At 47.1% G+C, this 16,573-nt stretch overlaps 1 protein-coding gene across 3 annotated transcripts in view; it reads right to left on the reverse strand.

Annotated features, from left to right (window-relative positions):
* thbs3a (thrombospondin 3a) overlaps window positions 1-16,573 on the reverse strand; it is a 126,696-nt gene that overhangs the window by 60,543 nt on the left and 49,580 nt on the right. For all 3 annotated transcript variants that reach the window (XM_068022825.1, XM_068022826.1, XM_068022824.1), the window contains 6 exons: window positions 15,015-15,163; window positions 10,633-10,773; window positions 9,552-9,629; window positions 7,891-8,043; window positions 2,938-3,048; window positions 1,335-1,442 (listed from right to left, as the gene is read on the reverse strand). In XM_068022825.1, the coding sequence (XP_067878926.1) occupies window positions 1,335-1,442; window positions 2,938-3,048; window positions 7,891-8,043; window positions 9,552-9,629; window positions 10,633-10,773; window positions 15,015-15,163 (740 nt within the window). The remainder of the gene's footprint in view (window positions 1-1,334; window positions 1,443-2,937; window positions 3,049-7,890; window positions 8,044-9,551; window positions 9,630-10,632; window positions 10,774-15,014; window positions 15,164-16,573) is intronic.

Genomic DNA, 16,573 nt, shown 5'->3' on the forward strand with positions numbered 1-16,573 from the left:
TGATTATCTGCTATGGCCTCTGAGGTACTACAGAAACTAGCAGATAATTTGGGGTTCTGTTACATTAAACATAAAATAAGGAGGAATTCTTTTGCCTGAACATCATGTAGTCGATAGGACTTTGTCACAATTATTACTGAGTTGGTGACTCAGACTTTCTGCTTTTGTGGTTCCATTCTCAGGGTAAACACAATCCTTCCGAAGAAGGGTCACTGACCCGAAACGTTAACTCTGCTTCTCTTTTCACAGATGCTGCCAGACCTGCTGAGTGGTTCCAGCATTTCTTGTTTTTATCCCCTCAAACTGTTGTCTACAGGGGAGCCCAGAGTTCCTGTCTTACTGGGAACCTTTGCTATGTATCCTGGAATCTCTGGGGCCACTTTTAAACAATTGCAAATCCCTAAAATCTATGGATTTCCTTGATTGCTCAACCTGCTTTCCCCAAGGCTGCACATTACACAGGATTGCCACATCTGAAAGAACTCAAACAGATTTGTCAGTACAACCTTCCTTTCTGAAATCATTGTTGGCTGATTTTCCCTACATCTAGATATTTGATCATTTCAGCTTTATTTAAGTATTCCAAAACTCTCCAACCACAGATGTTAAATTAATTCCCCTGTAATCAATTAGATTACCTCTATCCGATTTTTGAAAATGAGTATTAATTACATTGACCTCTCTTCAGTCCTCTGGGACACAGGAGCTCAAAAGAACCCTGGAAAAAAACCCTTCTCCAGGGACTCTGCTGTTTCATTCCATATTTCTCTTCATATCCTTGGATTTATCCTATGGGATCCCAGCACCACATCGTCCTTCAGACTGACTAACTGCTCTAATAGTTTCCTTTTAATGATTAGCAGGACAGTTGTAGCTTAAAAGACCTTTTAATATTTCTGCCTAATTTATTGATTTTGAAAAGAGCAGCAGTGATCTTTTGAAAGGGAGTTTATTGAAATGTTTGGTTGAAGATTTCAGCTTTCCCAACAGCTTAGGAATTAAGGTGTAGAAATGGTGAGAAAGCCATTTTATTTTTTAAAATCATTTTACTGGAGCTGCTGATCTCTTAGCCACAATCTCCCAAGACTACGTGCCAGTGTCCTGGTTGAAAGGGAAGAGGGACCTGCTGTAAGCCAAGCCAGGCCATGATACTGCCAAATTCTTCTTCCTCCCAACTCCCCTTTGCACCCAGAAGACTGGGACGAGATCAGCCTAAGGGGACAAGGGGCTGCACATCATTATGCTTGCTCCCACACTCTGGGGAAGGGCCTTCCATTCCCCCAGCACACGCTGGGACACCTGCTCTCTTTTGATTAGGCAATATTGGTACAAACCTCTACATTCTTGATCCCGTCTCCATCTGCATCATTGTCACACTGATCTCCCACATTGTCGTTATCAGCATCCTCCTGACCAGAGTTTGGGGTATACCTGCAATTATCCTGCGGGGAGACAGAAAGAAACTGATAACAAATGACAAGTGAAGGGATAGCAGGGACAGTCCTTCAGACAGACAAGTCGAAAGGATACCTTTGAATTCCAACTCCTATGGAATATAAACTTCATTATGCACACAGGAATCCAGCATTTGCAAAGTTCCACTTAATTTTCTATTAACTCCCTTTAGAAATCTGTTTCAGGTTCCAACAGTTTACCTGAGGCAGAGATCAATGACATGGAACAGTTGGCAGTGCTCTTGTCTCTTAATCATAAAGTTATGGTTAACCCCTAATACAGATGGATTACAGAGGCTGGTTTAAACGCCAGTGCAATATTGAGGGAGCGCCGCACTGTCGGAGGGTCAGTACTGAGGGAGCGCCGCACTGTCGGAGGGTCAGTACTGAAGGAGCGCCGCACTGTCGGAGGGTCAGTACTGAAGGAGCGCCGCACTGTCGGAGGGTCAGTACTGAAGGAGCGCCGCACTGTCGGAGGGTCAGTACTGAAGGAGCGCCGCACTGTCGGAGGGTCAGTACTGAGGGAGTGCCGCACTGTCGGAGGGTCAGTATTGAAGTAGCGCCGCACTGTCGGAGGGTCAGTACTGAGGGAGTGCCGCACTGTCGGAGGGTCAGTACTGAGGGAGTGCCGCACTGTCGGAGGGTCAGTACTGAGGGAGTGCCGCACTGTCAAAGGGTCAGTACTGAGGGAGTGCTGCACTGTCAGAGGGTCAGTACTGAGGGAGTGCCGCACTGTCGGAGGGTCAGTACTGAGGGAGTGCCGCACTGTCGGAGGGTCATTACTGAGGGAGTGCCGCACTGTCGGAGGGTCAGTACTGAGGGAGTGCCGCACTGTCGGAGTGTCAGTACTGAGGGAGTGCCGCACTGTCGGAGGGTCAGTACTGAGGGAGTGCCGCACTGTCGGAGGGTCAGTACTGAGGGAGTGCCGCACTGTCGGAGGGTCAGTACTGAAGGAGCGCCGCACTGTCGGAGGGTCAGTACTGAGGGAGTGCTGCACTGTCAGAGGGTCAGTACTGAGGGAGTGCCGTACTGTCGGAGGGTCAGTGCTGAGGGAGTGCCGCACTGTCGGAGGGTCAGTACTGAGGGAGCGCCGCACTGTCGGAGGGTCAGTACTGAGGGAGTGCCGCACTGTCGGAGGGTCAGTGCTGAGGGAGTGCCGCACTGTCGGAGGGTCAGTACTGAAGGAGCGCTGCACTGTCAGAGGGCGAGTACTGAAGGAGTGCTGCACTGTCGAAGATGCTGCCCGTGGTTAAAAAGTGAAGCGGAGGTGTCTACCTGCTCAGATGGACCCACAATATCCCATGGTGCTGTTCAGAACCGATGGGAGTCCTGCCAGCTCTCTACCCATCATCCCTTAACCAACACCAATGGGTTATCTCGTCAGTTCATTCGCTGTTTAGCTATTATAGAGATTACTCATTAATAAATAACTGGGAATCAGATGAGTGGAGCGTCCCTGTCTGATGAACCTGTGAACACGCACCTTCTTACAGTGACGATGGTTGTCAATGCAGGGCAGGTCACGGTCAGGATAGCCATCAATATCCGTGTCTGGCCCACACACGTATCCATTCCCAGCCCAGCCAACTCTGCACTGTTGTGGAAGAGAATCAGAGTGAGAGATGGAGACACAAATAGCTGAGACATTCCATCCACCGCAGGCCCCACAACTCCCTCTGCATGGGGGCGAACAGACACAAGCTGCAATGACGCAGCGCACACACCTGTCCAAAATCTCCTGAAGACACAGCAGTCAGCCTTCACCCCAACCCCAAACTTTTAATATGTCACAAACACATGCTGATATTTAAAACACAATTATGAACAAAGCAGCAGGGGACCAAACAGGCCAGAGTGAGAGGAAACACTGGTCCACAGTGAGACTGTCAGTGAGAGGAAACACTGGTCCACAGTGAGACTGTCAGTGAGGCGGAAACACTGGTCCACAGTGAGACTGTCAGTGAGAGGAAACACTGGTCCACAGTGAGACTGTCAGTGAGAAGGAAACACTGGTCCACAGTGAGACTGTCAGTGAGAGGAAACACTGGTCCACAGTGAGACTGTCAGTGAGAAGGAAACACTGGTCCACAGTGAGACTGTCAGTGAGGGGGAAACACTGGTCCACAGTGAGACTGTCAGTGAGGGGGAAACACTGGTCCACAGTGAGACTGTCAGTGAGGCGGAAACACTGGTCCACAGTGAGACTGTCAGTGAGAGGAAACACTGGTCCACAGTGAGACTGTCAGTGAGAAGGAAACACTGGTCCACAGTGAGACTGTCAGTGAGAGGAAACACTGGTCCACAGTGAGACTGTCAGTGAGAGGAAACACTGGTCCACAGTGAGACTGTCAGTGAGAAGGAAACACTGGTCCACAGTGAGACTGTCAGTGAGGGGGAAACACTGGTCCACAGTGAGACTGTCAGTGAGAAGGAAACACTGGTCCACAGTGAGACTGTCAGTGAGAGGAAACACTGGTCCACAGTGAGACTGTCAGTGAGGCGGAAACACTGGTCCAGTGAGACTGTCAGTGAGAGGAAACACTGGTCCACAGTGAGACTGTCAGTGAGGCGGAAACACTGGTCCACAGTGAGACTGTCAGTGAGAGGAAACACTGGTCCACAGTGAGACTGTCAGTGAGAGGAAACACTGGTCCACAGTGAGACTGTCAGTGAGAGGAAACACTGGTCCACAGTGAGACTGTCAGTGAGAGGAAACACTGGTCCACAGTGAGACTGTCAGTGAGAGGAAACACTGGTCCACAGTGAGACTGTCAGTGAGAGGAAACACTGGTCCACAGTGAGACTGTCAGTGAGGGGGAAACACTGGTCCACAGTGAGACTGTCAGTGAGGGGGAAACACTGGTCCACAGTGAGACTGTCAGTGAGAGGAAACACTGGTCCACAGTGAGACTGTCAGTGAGGGGGAAACACTGGTCCACAGTGAGACTGTCAGTGAGGGGGAAACACTGGTCCACAGTGAGACTGTCAGTGAGGGGGAAACACTGGTCCACAGTGAGACTGTCAGTGAGGGGGAAACACTGGTCCACAGTGAGACTGGCAGTGAGAGGAAACACTGGTCCACAGTGAGACTGTCAGTGAGAGGAAACACTGGTCCACAGTGAGACTGTCAGTGAGAGGAAACACTGGTCCACAGTGAGACTGTCAGTGAGAGGAAACACTGGTCCACAGTGAGACTGTCAGTGAGAGGAAACACTGGTCCACAGTGAGACTGTCAGTGAGGAGGAAACACTGGTCCACAGTGAGACTGTCTGTTAGTAAGGAGGAAACACTGGTCCACAGTGAGACTGTCAGTGAGAGGGAAACACTGGTCCACAGTGAGACTGTCAGTGAGGGGGAAACACTGATCCACAGTGAGACTGTCAGTGAGGGGAAACACTGGTCCACAGTGAGACTGTCAGTGAGGGGGAAACACTGATTCACAGTGAGACTGTCAGTGAGGGGAAACACTGGTCCACAGTGAGACTGTCAGTGAGGGGGAAACACTGGTCCACAGTGAGACTGTCAGTGAGGGGGAAACACTGGTCCACAGTGAGACTGTCAGTGAGAGGGAAACACTGGTCCACAGTGAGACTGTCAGTGAGGGGGGAAACACTGGTCCACAGTGAGACTGTCAGTGAGGGGGAAACACTGGTCCACAGTGAGACTGTCAGTGAGAGGAAACACTGGTCCACAGTGAGACTGTCTGTTAGTAAGGAGGAAACACTGGTCCACAGTGAGACTGTCAGTGAGAGGAAACACTGGTCCACAGTGAGACTGTCTGTTAGTAAGGAGGAAACACTGGTCCACAGTGAGACTGTCAGTGAGAGGAAACACTGGTCCACAGTGAGACTGTTAGTAAGGAGGAAACACTGGTCCACAGTGAGACTGTCAGTGAGAGGAAACACTGGTCCACAGTGAGACTGTCTGTTAGTAAGGAGGAAACACTGGTCCACAGTGAGACTGTCAGTGAGAGGAAACACTGGTCCACAGTGAGACTGTCAGTGAGAGGAAACACTGATTCACAGTGAGACTGTCAGTGAGAGGAAACACTGGTCCACAGTGAGACTGTTAGTAAGGAGGAAACACTGGTCCACAGTGAGACTGTCAGTGAGAGGAAACACTGGTCCACAGTGAGACTGTCAGTGAGGCGGAAACACTGGTCCACAGTGAGACTGTCAGTGAGAGGAAACACTGGTCCACAGTGAGACTGTCAGTGAGAGGAAACACTGGTCCACAGTGAGACTGTCAGTGAGGGGGAAACACTGGTCCACAGTGAGACTGTCAGTGAGGGGGAAACACTGGTCCACAGTGAGACTGTCAGTGAGAGGGAAACACTGGTCCACAGTGAGACTGTCAGTGAGAGGAAACACTGGTCCACAGTGAGACTGTTAGTGAGAGGAAACACTGGTCCACAGTGAGACTGTCAGTGAGAGGAAACACTGGTCCACAGTGAGACTGTCAGTGAGAGGAAACACTGGTCCACAGTGAGACTGTCAGTGAGAGGAAACACTGGTCCACAGTGAGACTGTCAGTGAGGAGGAAACACTGGTCCACAGTGAGACTGTCTGTTAGTAAGGAGGAAACACTGGTCCACAGTGAGACTGTCAGTGAGAGGGAAACACTGGTCCACAGTGAGACTGTCAGTGAGGGGGAAACACTGATCCACAGTGAGACTGTCAGTGAGGGGAAACACTGGTCCACAGTGAGACTGTCAGTGAGGGGGAAACACTGATTCACAGTGAGACTGTCAGTGAGGGGAAACACTGGTCCACAGTGAGACTGTCAGTGAGGGGGAAACACTGGTCCACAGTGAGACTGTCAGTGAGGGGGAAACACTGGTCCACAGTGAGACTGTCAGTGAGGGGGAAACACTGGTCCACAGTGAGACTGTCAGTGAGGGGGAAACACTGGTCCACAGTGAGACTGTCAGTGAGGGGGAAACACTGGTCCACAGTGAGACTGTCAGTGAGAGGAAACACTGGTCCACAGTGAGACTGTTAGTAAGGAGGAAACACTGGTCCACAGTGAGACTGTCAGTGAGAGGAAACACTGGTCCACAGTGAGACTGTCAGTGAGAGGAAACACTGGTCCACAGTGAGACTGTTAGTAAGGAGGAAACACTGGTCCACAGTGAGACTGTCAGTGAGAGGAAACACTGGTCCACAGTGAGACTGTCTGTTAGTAAGGAGGAAACACTGGTCCACAGTGAGACTGTCAGTGAGAGGGAAACACTGGTCCACAGTGAGACTGTCAGTGAGGGGGAAACACTGATTCACAGTGAGACTGTCAGTGAGGGGAAACACTGGTCCACAGTGAGACTGTCAGTGAGAGGAAACACTGGTCCACAGTGAGACTGTCAGTGAGAGGAAACACTGGTCCACAGTGAGACTGTCAGTGAGAGGAAACACTGGTCCACAGTGAGACTGTCAGTGAGAGGAAACACTGGTCCACAGTGAGACTGTCAGTGAGAGGAAACACTGGTCCACAGTGAGACTGTCAGTGAGAGGAAACACTGGTCCACAGTGAGACTGTTAGTAAGGAGGAAACACTGGTCCACAGTGAGACTGTCAGTGAGAGGAAACACTGGTCCACAGTGAGACTGTCTGTTAGTAAGGAGGAAACACTGGTCCACAGTGAGACTGTCAGTGAGAGGAAACACTGATTCACAGTGAGACTGTCAGTGAGAGGAAACACTGGTCCACAGTGAGACTGTTAGTAAGGAGGAAACACTGGTCCACAGTGAGACTGTCAGTGAGAGGAAACACTGGTCCACAGTGAGACTGTCAGTGAGAGGAAACACTGGTCCACAGTGAGACTGTCAGTGAGGGGGAAACACTGGTCCACAGTGAGACTGTCAGTGAGGGGGAAACACTGGTCCACAGTGAGACTGTCAGTGAGGCGGAAACACTGGTCCACAGTGAGACTGTCAGTGAGAGGAAACACTGGTCCACAGTGAGACTGTCAGTGAGGGGGAAACACTGGTCCACAGTGAGACTGTCAGTGAGAGGAAACACTGGTCCACAGTGAGACTGTCAGTGAGGGGGAAACACTGGTCCACAGTGAGACTGTCAGTGAGGCGGAAACACTGGTCCACAGTGAGACTGTCAGTGAGAGGAAACACTGGTCCACAGTGAGACTGTCAGTGAGGGGGAAACACTGGTCCACAGTGAGACTGTCAGTGAGAGGAAACACTGGTCCACAGTGAGACTGTCAGTGAGGGGGAAACACTGGTCCACAGTGAGACTGTGAGTGTGGGGCAATACCACAATTGGTCTTTTGAAGAATAATTTGCTAATTATTGAATTTTGTTATTGTATAAAAGATAATTATTAAGATTCATGCAGATGTTTGCATGGATTATACCCGCATTCCTCACGAACAAACTTCTGGGGTCTGTGCACAAACACTAGGAAGCTTTGCTAGAATTAAAACTCACGTGACAGGACACCTCCCCATTGCGCTCGATAGCACACTGTGCATTGACATCGCATGGGTTAAAAGTGGCACTGCTGCAGGACTTCCGGTGAAGGCAGCCAACTGTCTGGTTTCCAACAAATCCACTCCGGCATGGACCACATTTGAACGAACCCTGCACAACGAAACAGTTAATGCCAATGCAGTGACACGTGGGCATTGCTGGTGCTCAGAGTTCCCTCACGGAGTTAGCGGCAACGCAGTGACATGAGGGGATCCTTGAATGTCTAGAAATCTGACGTCAGTTTCTAACAGCAGCTTTATATCAGCGGATGGAGGCCAGTAACTTTCACTGGATTACAGTTCCACAGAATATTCCTCCAATGTGAGACCAGTCTGAATGTCCTTTGACCACAGAGGCATTATTATTGAACATGACACTGGCAATGTTCAGACAGTGGAGTGAATTTATCCAGCCCCAGCACTGCAGCTAGCCCGACAGAAAGGAGTTTGTTTGTAGTCACTTTCCAGAGTGTCACTCAACACCAGTTGCCAGTGGTTGAATTTCCCCCTCCCTAAACTGGAGGCGCAGAACCTGTGATGATGGTACTTCTATATTTTTTGTTAAGTATTTTTTTTGAGAACTTGTGTATTTTAGAATTATGGACATTGTTTTATTTGGGAAAACCGAAAAGGATTCCATGGATATTTTTTTCACTGGGGTCATCGGAAGGCTTTTTGGACTTGGTTTGTAAACAACCTTTACTGGAAGTCACCTGTGTTCAGATAATATCCAGCAGGGGCTTTTTGACTTGGGAGATATTTACAGAGAAGCGACAGGTCAAGATTTATGGGGGTCAGGAGGCTTGACTCTTGAGATATTGTTTTTGGTTTCACTTTGGACAGTGTGTTGGGGTGTGAACTGTTTTGAAGGTAGTTGGAGAAAAGAGAGCAGTCACCATCAGCACCCTCTTCCATCTCTTACAGAACTCCCTGAGAATCAAGTGTAAGAAATCAACAAAGTGATGCTGCATTTCTCCTGGGAAGTCTGCCAAACTGATCTTCAAAAGTCGCCTGAAAAGCATTGTTCTATAAAGATCCCAGTGACTGCCATCTATATGTATTTGGGACACCAAACCAAAAAGGGACAAATGACGTCGTTCCATACCGTCTCTTTTTTTTCTTCAAGAGTTGGCCAAAGTATTCTTTTTTGTCGTTTTTTTGCTAACAGAGCTCTGAAGAGAAAATCTCAATTTTTTCGGTTCATCAGGGTATGTGTGTGTGTGAGGGGTAAGGTAAAAGGGAACTTCCATATTTCACTCTGTGTTTAATGCTTTGCTTCATTATTGATTATGTCTTGTTTTATAATAAACTGATAATTTTGTTGTTTATTAAAGAAACTGGTTGGTGTATTTTATTCTGGGATAAAGAGTAGAATATATGATTGACCGTATCAGTAACTGGGTAAACATTTAAATATATATTGTGACCTGTGGAGAAGTGGAACTAGAAAAGACAGTGCACTCCTCCCACCTCGGTCATAACAAACCCTAGTGCTGCACCAGGTGTGATCAGCAGCCAATAACTGACCCTGGGACTGTCCTGTTACTCACTGAGCTACCGTGTGCCCTCACAGGCAACAAGAGCATTGTTGGAACCAGCTCGAGGATTCTGACCACTCACCATGGTATTTGTGCAGATTGAGTTGGTTACGCAGCCACCATTATTCCCGTCATTACATTCATCGATGTCTGAGCAAACCTGAAAGAGCAAAACAATGCCTGTCACAATATCACATTGCAGCCTGAGGCTCTCAGCCTCACACTGACAAAACAAAGTGAATGTTTTATATACAAGTCACATTTTCAGATCATGCAGAGGCTGACAGGTTCAGCTACAGGGGAGGGGCAATTAGTTCTGTTTTTCCTCCCTGGGCTATTTATAAGGCCCAAGGGGGACTCAAAGCAAAAAAGTGCCTCGTGGCTACACCTGAGCAGCAGGAAACAACACAAGTCCAGCTGCACCAGCTGTTGTCCTCACAGTTTTGTTTGTTAATTTGAAAGATCTAACTTTAACAGGAGTGAATTCCTGTGGTATTAATCACAGCACAGTATGCAGGTGCCTGTAGCACTGATTGGAGAACTCAGCTCCATAGGAGGGAGATTTCAGGCACCCAGATACAACCAGTTGTTCATTTTTAAACCTTGTTGTATCCTTTTTGTTTGTTTGGTATCTATGTAATTGCAGCTTCTGACATGCCCCTGTGCTACTAGTCAGAATGGATTTAATCTTTAATTTATCCGCCTCACATTTAAATATCTCTTTGATTGGCCTTTTTTCCATCTAATTGATCTGCTTTTTAGTCCATCACCTTTTTATTCATATTTCTCTTTATCCATTTTTAATGGGAACCTATTGCTAACTTCTTCTAAACATTCTTCTATCTTCAGGTCACTTATCCAGTTTTATTATCTAGAAACTGATCTGATTACATCCTTCCTTGTTGGATATGAAATACATGAGTTAAGGAAATGAACGCAGCCAGCTTAATCGATTGAGAAAAGTGGCATATCAAAACAAGAGTACACAGCAAGAACACAAAACACTGACTACTCCTCAAGAGAGGAAACCAGTACATGTTCAGTTTCTGACCACAGCCCAAGACTGCTCAATTCCCATAGTAAAATATCTTCCTCTGCTTATCTTGTGACATTTGTTCTCTCCGGACACCTGCAGTCACTGACATTCTGCATTTGTTGCTCACCTGCTTCATGGTCATTGCGTAATCCACTCCTACGCCAGCTACAATCGTCCCCCTATAGCCCGAGGGACAGGATTCACAGCGGAATCCTGGCACTGCATTTATACATTTGGATCCAGAGAAACAGGGATTGGCAAAGATGCACTGAAGAAACAATGAACATGGTCAGAATAATACTCAACACACACACTGAATATAAAGCAATCTGTCTTTACAGTCCACTTTAACAGGCAATTACACTACAACCTGTTTCAAACATCACTTTCTCAGCTCCTCTGGGTATCATTGTAATTACTACAGGTTGAAGTTACTTTGTGATTGTTCAGTGAACACTACATAGAATATTCATGACACCATCTGCATACCTGTTATTCTATATATATATATATATATTTTCAATATATATAACCCCCAACCCAACCACAAAAATTACATTCCAGCCTGTAACACACTCCATTCACGGGATTTGGGTGTTGCTAGCAAGGCCAGCATTTATTGCCCACCACGAATTGCATTCGAGGAGGTGGTGATAAGCTACCTCATGAACTGCAACAGTCCATATGCTATAGGTACACCTGTTAATTGTATAACAATTGTGTTTAATTATATGAAGATGGAGGGTATTAATTAGTGTTCCACTTGAGCACGTATAAAGAGACACTTACTGAAACTGTGCTGTGGTTGAGTTAGGAGGTATATGCTTATAATGTTGCACTCTGTAAATAAATGTTAAACTGAGTAAAGATTGGTTCCAGCACTATCCTTCACCAAATGGTTTTCTTGAGTATAACAACACCCATAGTGCTAACAAGTAGAGAGCTCCAGGATCTTGACCCAGCGATAATGAAGGAATGATGATATATTTCCAATTCAGGATGGAGTGACTTGGAGGAGAACTTGCAGGTGGTGGTGTGCCCTTGCGCCTGCTCCCTTTGTCTTTCTGGAAGTTGTGGGCTTGGGAGGTCCTGCTGAAGAAGCCTCCTCAGTGCATCTTATAGATGGTAAACACTGTAGCCATGGTGCGAATAAATGTTTAAGATGTGGCTGGGTTACCAATCAAGCCAAATTCTTTGTCCTGGATGGTGTTGAGCTTGTTGAGTGTAGTTGGAACTGCACTCATCCAGGCAAGTGTGGAGTATTCCATCACACTCCTGACTTGTGCCTTGTAAATGATGGACAGGATAAGGGGAGTCAGGAAGTGCGTTACTTGCCACAGAATACCCAGCTTCTGACCTGCTCTTGTAGCTGCAATGATAATGTGGCTGGTCCAGTTAAGTTTCTGGTCAATGTTGATCCACAGGATGTCGGTGGTGGGGGATTTGGTGATGGTAATGCCATTGAATGTCAAAGGAAGGTGGTAAGACTCTCTTGTTCAAGACGGTCATTGTGTGGTGTGCATATTACTTGACACTTATCAGCCCAAGCCTGAATGTTGTCCAGATCTTACTACAAGCAAGCTCAGACTGCTTCATTATCTGGGGTGTTGTCAGTACTGTACAATCATCAGCGTACAACCCTGCCTCTGACTTTATAATGTAGGGTAGGTCATTGACGAAGTAGCTCAAGATGATTGGGCCTAGAACATTGCCCTGAGGAACTCTTGCAGTGATGTCTTAGGGCTGAGATGATTGGCCTCCAACTACCACAACTGTTTTCCTTTGTGCTAGGTATGACTCCAGTCAGTGGAAAGCTGTCTCCCCGATTCCCATTGAGTTCAATTTTGCTAGAATATCTTGATGCCACACTTGGTCAAATGCTGCCTTGATGTCAAGGGCAGTCACTCTCAGCTCATCTCTGCGCATCTAGCCAATATGTTCCAGTACAGCTGCAACACTGGTATCTACCTGACAAAATAGAAAATTGCCCAGGTTGGTCCTGTCCATAAAAAACAGGATAAATCCAATCTGGCCAATTACTGCCCCATCAGTCTACTCTAAATCATCAGCAAAGTGATGGAATTCGGCTCTTTTGTCCATGTTTAGACCAAGCTGTAATGTGGTCTGGAGCTGAGTGGTCCTGGTGGAACCCAAATTGAGCATTGGTGAGCAGGTTTTGGTGAGCAAGTGCTACTCGATAGCACTGTCAATGACCCCTTCCATCACTTTGCTGATGATTTAGAGTAGACTGATGGGGCAGTAATTGGCCAGGTTGGATTTGTCCTGTTTTTTATGGACAAGACCAACCTGGGCAATCTTCCACTTTGTCAGCTAGATACCAGTGTTGCAGCTGTACTAGAACATATTGGCTAGATGCACAGCTCATTCTGGAGCACAAGTCTTCAGCACGACAACCAGGATGTTGTGGGGGGCCACAGAACTTTGCTGTATTCAGTGCGCTCAGCCATTTTTTGATATCACGTTGAGTGAATCAAATTTGCTGAAGACTGGCTCCTGTGAATGGTGGGACCCTCAGGAGGAAGCCAAGATGGATCATCTATTCGGCACTTCTAGCTGAAGATGGTTGCAAACGTTTCTGCCTTGTCTTTTGCAATCATGTGCTGGGCTCCACCATCATTGAAGATGGGGATGTTCATGAAGCCTCCTTCTCCCATTAGTTGTTTAGTTATCCACCACCATTCACAACTGGATGTGGCAAGACTGCAGAGCTTTGTTCTGATCCATTGGTTGTGGGGTCGCTTATCTCAGCTCTGTCTATAGCATGTTGCTCCTGCTGTTTAGCATTTATGTAGTCCTGTGTTGTAGCTTCACCAGTTTGGCACCTAATACTTAGGTATGCCCAGTGCTACTCCTGGCATGCTCTCCTACATTCCTCATTGAACCTGAAATGTTAACTCAGTTTCCCTCTCTACAGATGCTACCAGACCTGCTGCGTATTTCCAGCACTTTCTGCTTTTATTTCAGATTTCTAGCATCCGCAGTATATTGTTTTTATTATATTGGTTCCCTGGTTTTATGGTAATGGTAGGTTGAGGGATATGTGGGCCATGAGGTTACAGATTGTGGTAGAATACAATTCTATTGCTGCTGATAGCCCACAGCACTTCATGGATGCCCAATTTTGAGCTGCTAGATCAGTTCTGAATCCATCCCTTTCAGCATGGTAGTGCCACACAACACAATGGAGGGTGCCCTCAGTGTGAAGACAGGACTGTGAACTCCTACCAATACTGTTATGGATAGATGCATCTGTGAAAGGTAGATTGGTGAGGACGAGGTCACCAGGCCGCAATCTGGCAGCTTTGTCCTTCAAGACTCAGCCAGCTCTGTGTCATTGGTGCTACCGAGCTACTCTTGGTGGTATCCCAATACATTCTCACCCTCAATGCCTCTTCCAAGTGGTGATCAACATGGAGGAGTACTGATTCATATGCTGAGAGAGGACAGTAGGTAGTAATCAGCAGGAGATTTCCTTGCCCATGTCTGACTTGCCGTTATGAAACATCATGGGGTCTGGAGTCAGTTAGGGCTTTCAGGGCCACTCCCGCCCAACTGTACATCAACCTGCCAAGACCTCTAGTGAGTCTGTCTTACTGGTGGGTCAGGGAATATCTTGGGGACATAGGTGTGGGTTGAAAGCTATGATTCTGTGAGCATTACTATGTCAGGCTGTTGCTTGACGAGGTTGTGGGACAGCTCTTCCAATTGGCACAAGACCCTGTTGTGGAGGACTCCGCCTGGGATGAGTGTGCCTTTGTCGTATCCAAGTCGATGCCTAGGTTGAAGCCGAGTGATCTGTCCAGTTTTGGGTGATTTGCGAGACCATTTCAGTTAAGGGTCAAGTACATTGCTGTGGGTCTGGAGTCACATATAGGCCAGACCAGTTAAGGACAGCAGATTTCCTTTCCTAAAGGACATTAGTTCACCAAGGTGGGTTTTCACAACAATCTATTAATTGCATGGTCACCATTACTGATGTTAGCTTTTTATTCTAGATTTATTTAATTAACCGAATTTAAATTCCCCACTTGGGATTTGAACTCACATCTACAGATCATTATTACAGACCTCTGGATTATTAGTTCGGTAACATAACCACTATGCTACTGTACCTATATCGTATCTGTTATTCTATACCTTAACCCCCTGATTAGATACCAGCCTGTAACTCACTCCCAAGTATGTTATTTTATATATACCTGTACCTCTCGATTAGATTCCAGCCAATAACTCACTACCAGGTATCTATAATTTTATATATAAACACTCCAAACCCATCAATTAAATTTCAGCCAGTAACTCACTCCCAGGTATCCGTATATATACCACCTGTACCCCTCGATTAGATTCCAGCCTGTAGCTCACACCCAGGTATCTATTATTCTATATGTAAATCCCCCAAACCCATCAATTAAATTCCAGCCTGTACCTCAGTCTCCATGTATTTATATGCGATGAATATATTACTATTTAATATTAATTTTAGACCTCATCAATATCGGTACAGTGCGTTCCGTTTCCTGTAAAACCCTCAGGACATGGTCCACAGCGGTAACCTGGGTATTCATAGGTTTCCATACATTCCACACCAGCAAAACAAGGGTTGGGCTCGCACTTGGAATGATGGTCATGAAATCCTTTGAAAGGAATAAAAGAGGATGTGTAAAAAAAAAATGCACCAAACACTTTCCTATTTATTTCCATTGGACAAAATCCCAGTGGATCAAACCCCTTCCATTCCCCCATTGTACACATTCCCAGTGGATCAAACCCCTTCCATTCCCCCATTGTACACATTCGCAGTGGATCAAACCCCTTCCAATTCCCCCATTGTACACATTCCCAGTGGATCAAACCCCTTCCAATTCCCCCATTGTACACATTCCCAGTGGATCAAACCCCTTCCATTCCCCCATTGTACACATTCCCAGTGGATCAAACCCCTTCCATTCCCCCAGTGTACACATTCGCAGTGGATCAAACCCCTTCCATTCCCCCATTGTACACATTCCCAGTGGATCAAACCCCTTCCATTCCCCCATTGTACACATTCCCAGTGGATCAAACCCCTTCCATTCCCCCATTGTACACATTCGCAGTGGATCAAACCCCTTCCAATTCCCCCATTGTACACATTCCCAGTGGATCAAACCCCTTCCAATTCCCCCATTGTACACATTCCCAGTGGATCAAACCCCTTCCAATTCCCCCATTGTACACATTCCCAGTGGATCAAACCCCTTCCATTCCCCCAGTGTACACATTCCCAATGGGTCAAACCCCTTCCATTCCCCCATTGTACACATTCCCAGTGGATCAAACCCCTTCCATTCCCCCATTGTACACATTCCCAGTGGATCAAACCCCTTCCAATTCCCCCATTGTACACATTCCCAGTGGATCAAACCCCTTCCAATTCCCCCATTGTACACATTCCCAGTGGATCAAACCCCTTCCATTCCCCCATTGTACACATTCCCAGTGGATCAAACCCCTTCCAATTCCCCCATTGTACACATTCCCAGTGGATCAAACCCCTTCCAATTCCCCCATTGTACACATTCCCACTGGGTCAAACCGCTTCCATTCCCCCATTGTACACATTCCCACTGGGTCAAACCTCTTCCCATTCCCCATTTGTACACAATCCCAGTGGATCAAACCCCTTCCATTCCCCCATTGTACACATTCCCAGTGGATCAAACCCCTTCCATTCCCCCATTGTACACATTCCCACTGGGTCAAACCCCTTCCATTCCCCCATTGTACACATTCCCACTGGGTCAAACCCCTTCCATTCCCCCATTGTACACATTCCCAATGGGTCAAACCCCTTCCATTCCCCCATTGTACACATTCCCACTGGGTCAAACCTCTTTCCATTCCCCATTTGTACACAATCCCAGTGGATCAAACCCCTTCCATTCCCCCATTGTACACATTCCCAGTGGATCAAACCCCTTCCATTCCCCCATTGTACACATTCCCAGTGGATCAAACCCCTTCCATTCCCCCATTGTACACATTCCCACTGGCTCAAACCCCTT

Source organism: Heterodontus francisci, chromosome 46 (assembly GCF_036365525.1).
Source record: "Heterodontus francisci isolate sHetFra1 chromosome 46, sHetFra1.hap1, whole genome shotgun sequence".
Taxonomy (NCBI): domain Eukaryota; kingdom Metazoa; phylum Chordata; class Chondrichthyes; order Heterodontiformes; family Heterodontidae; genus Heterodontus; species Heterodontus francisci.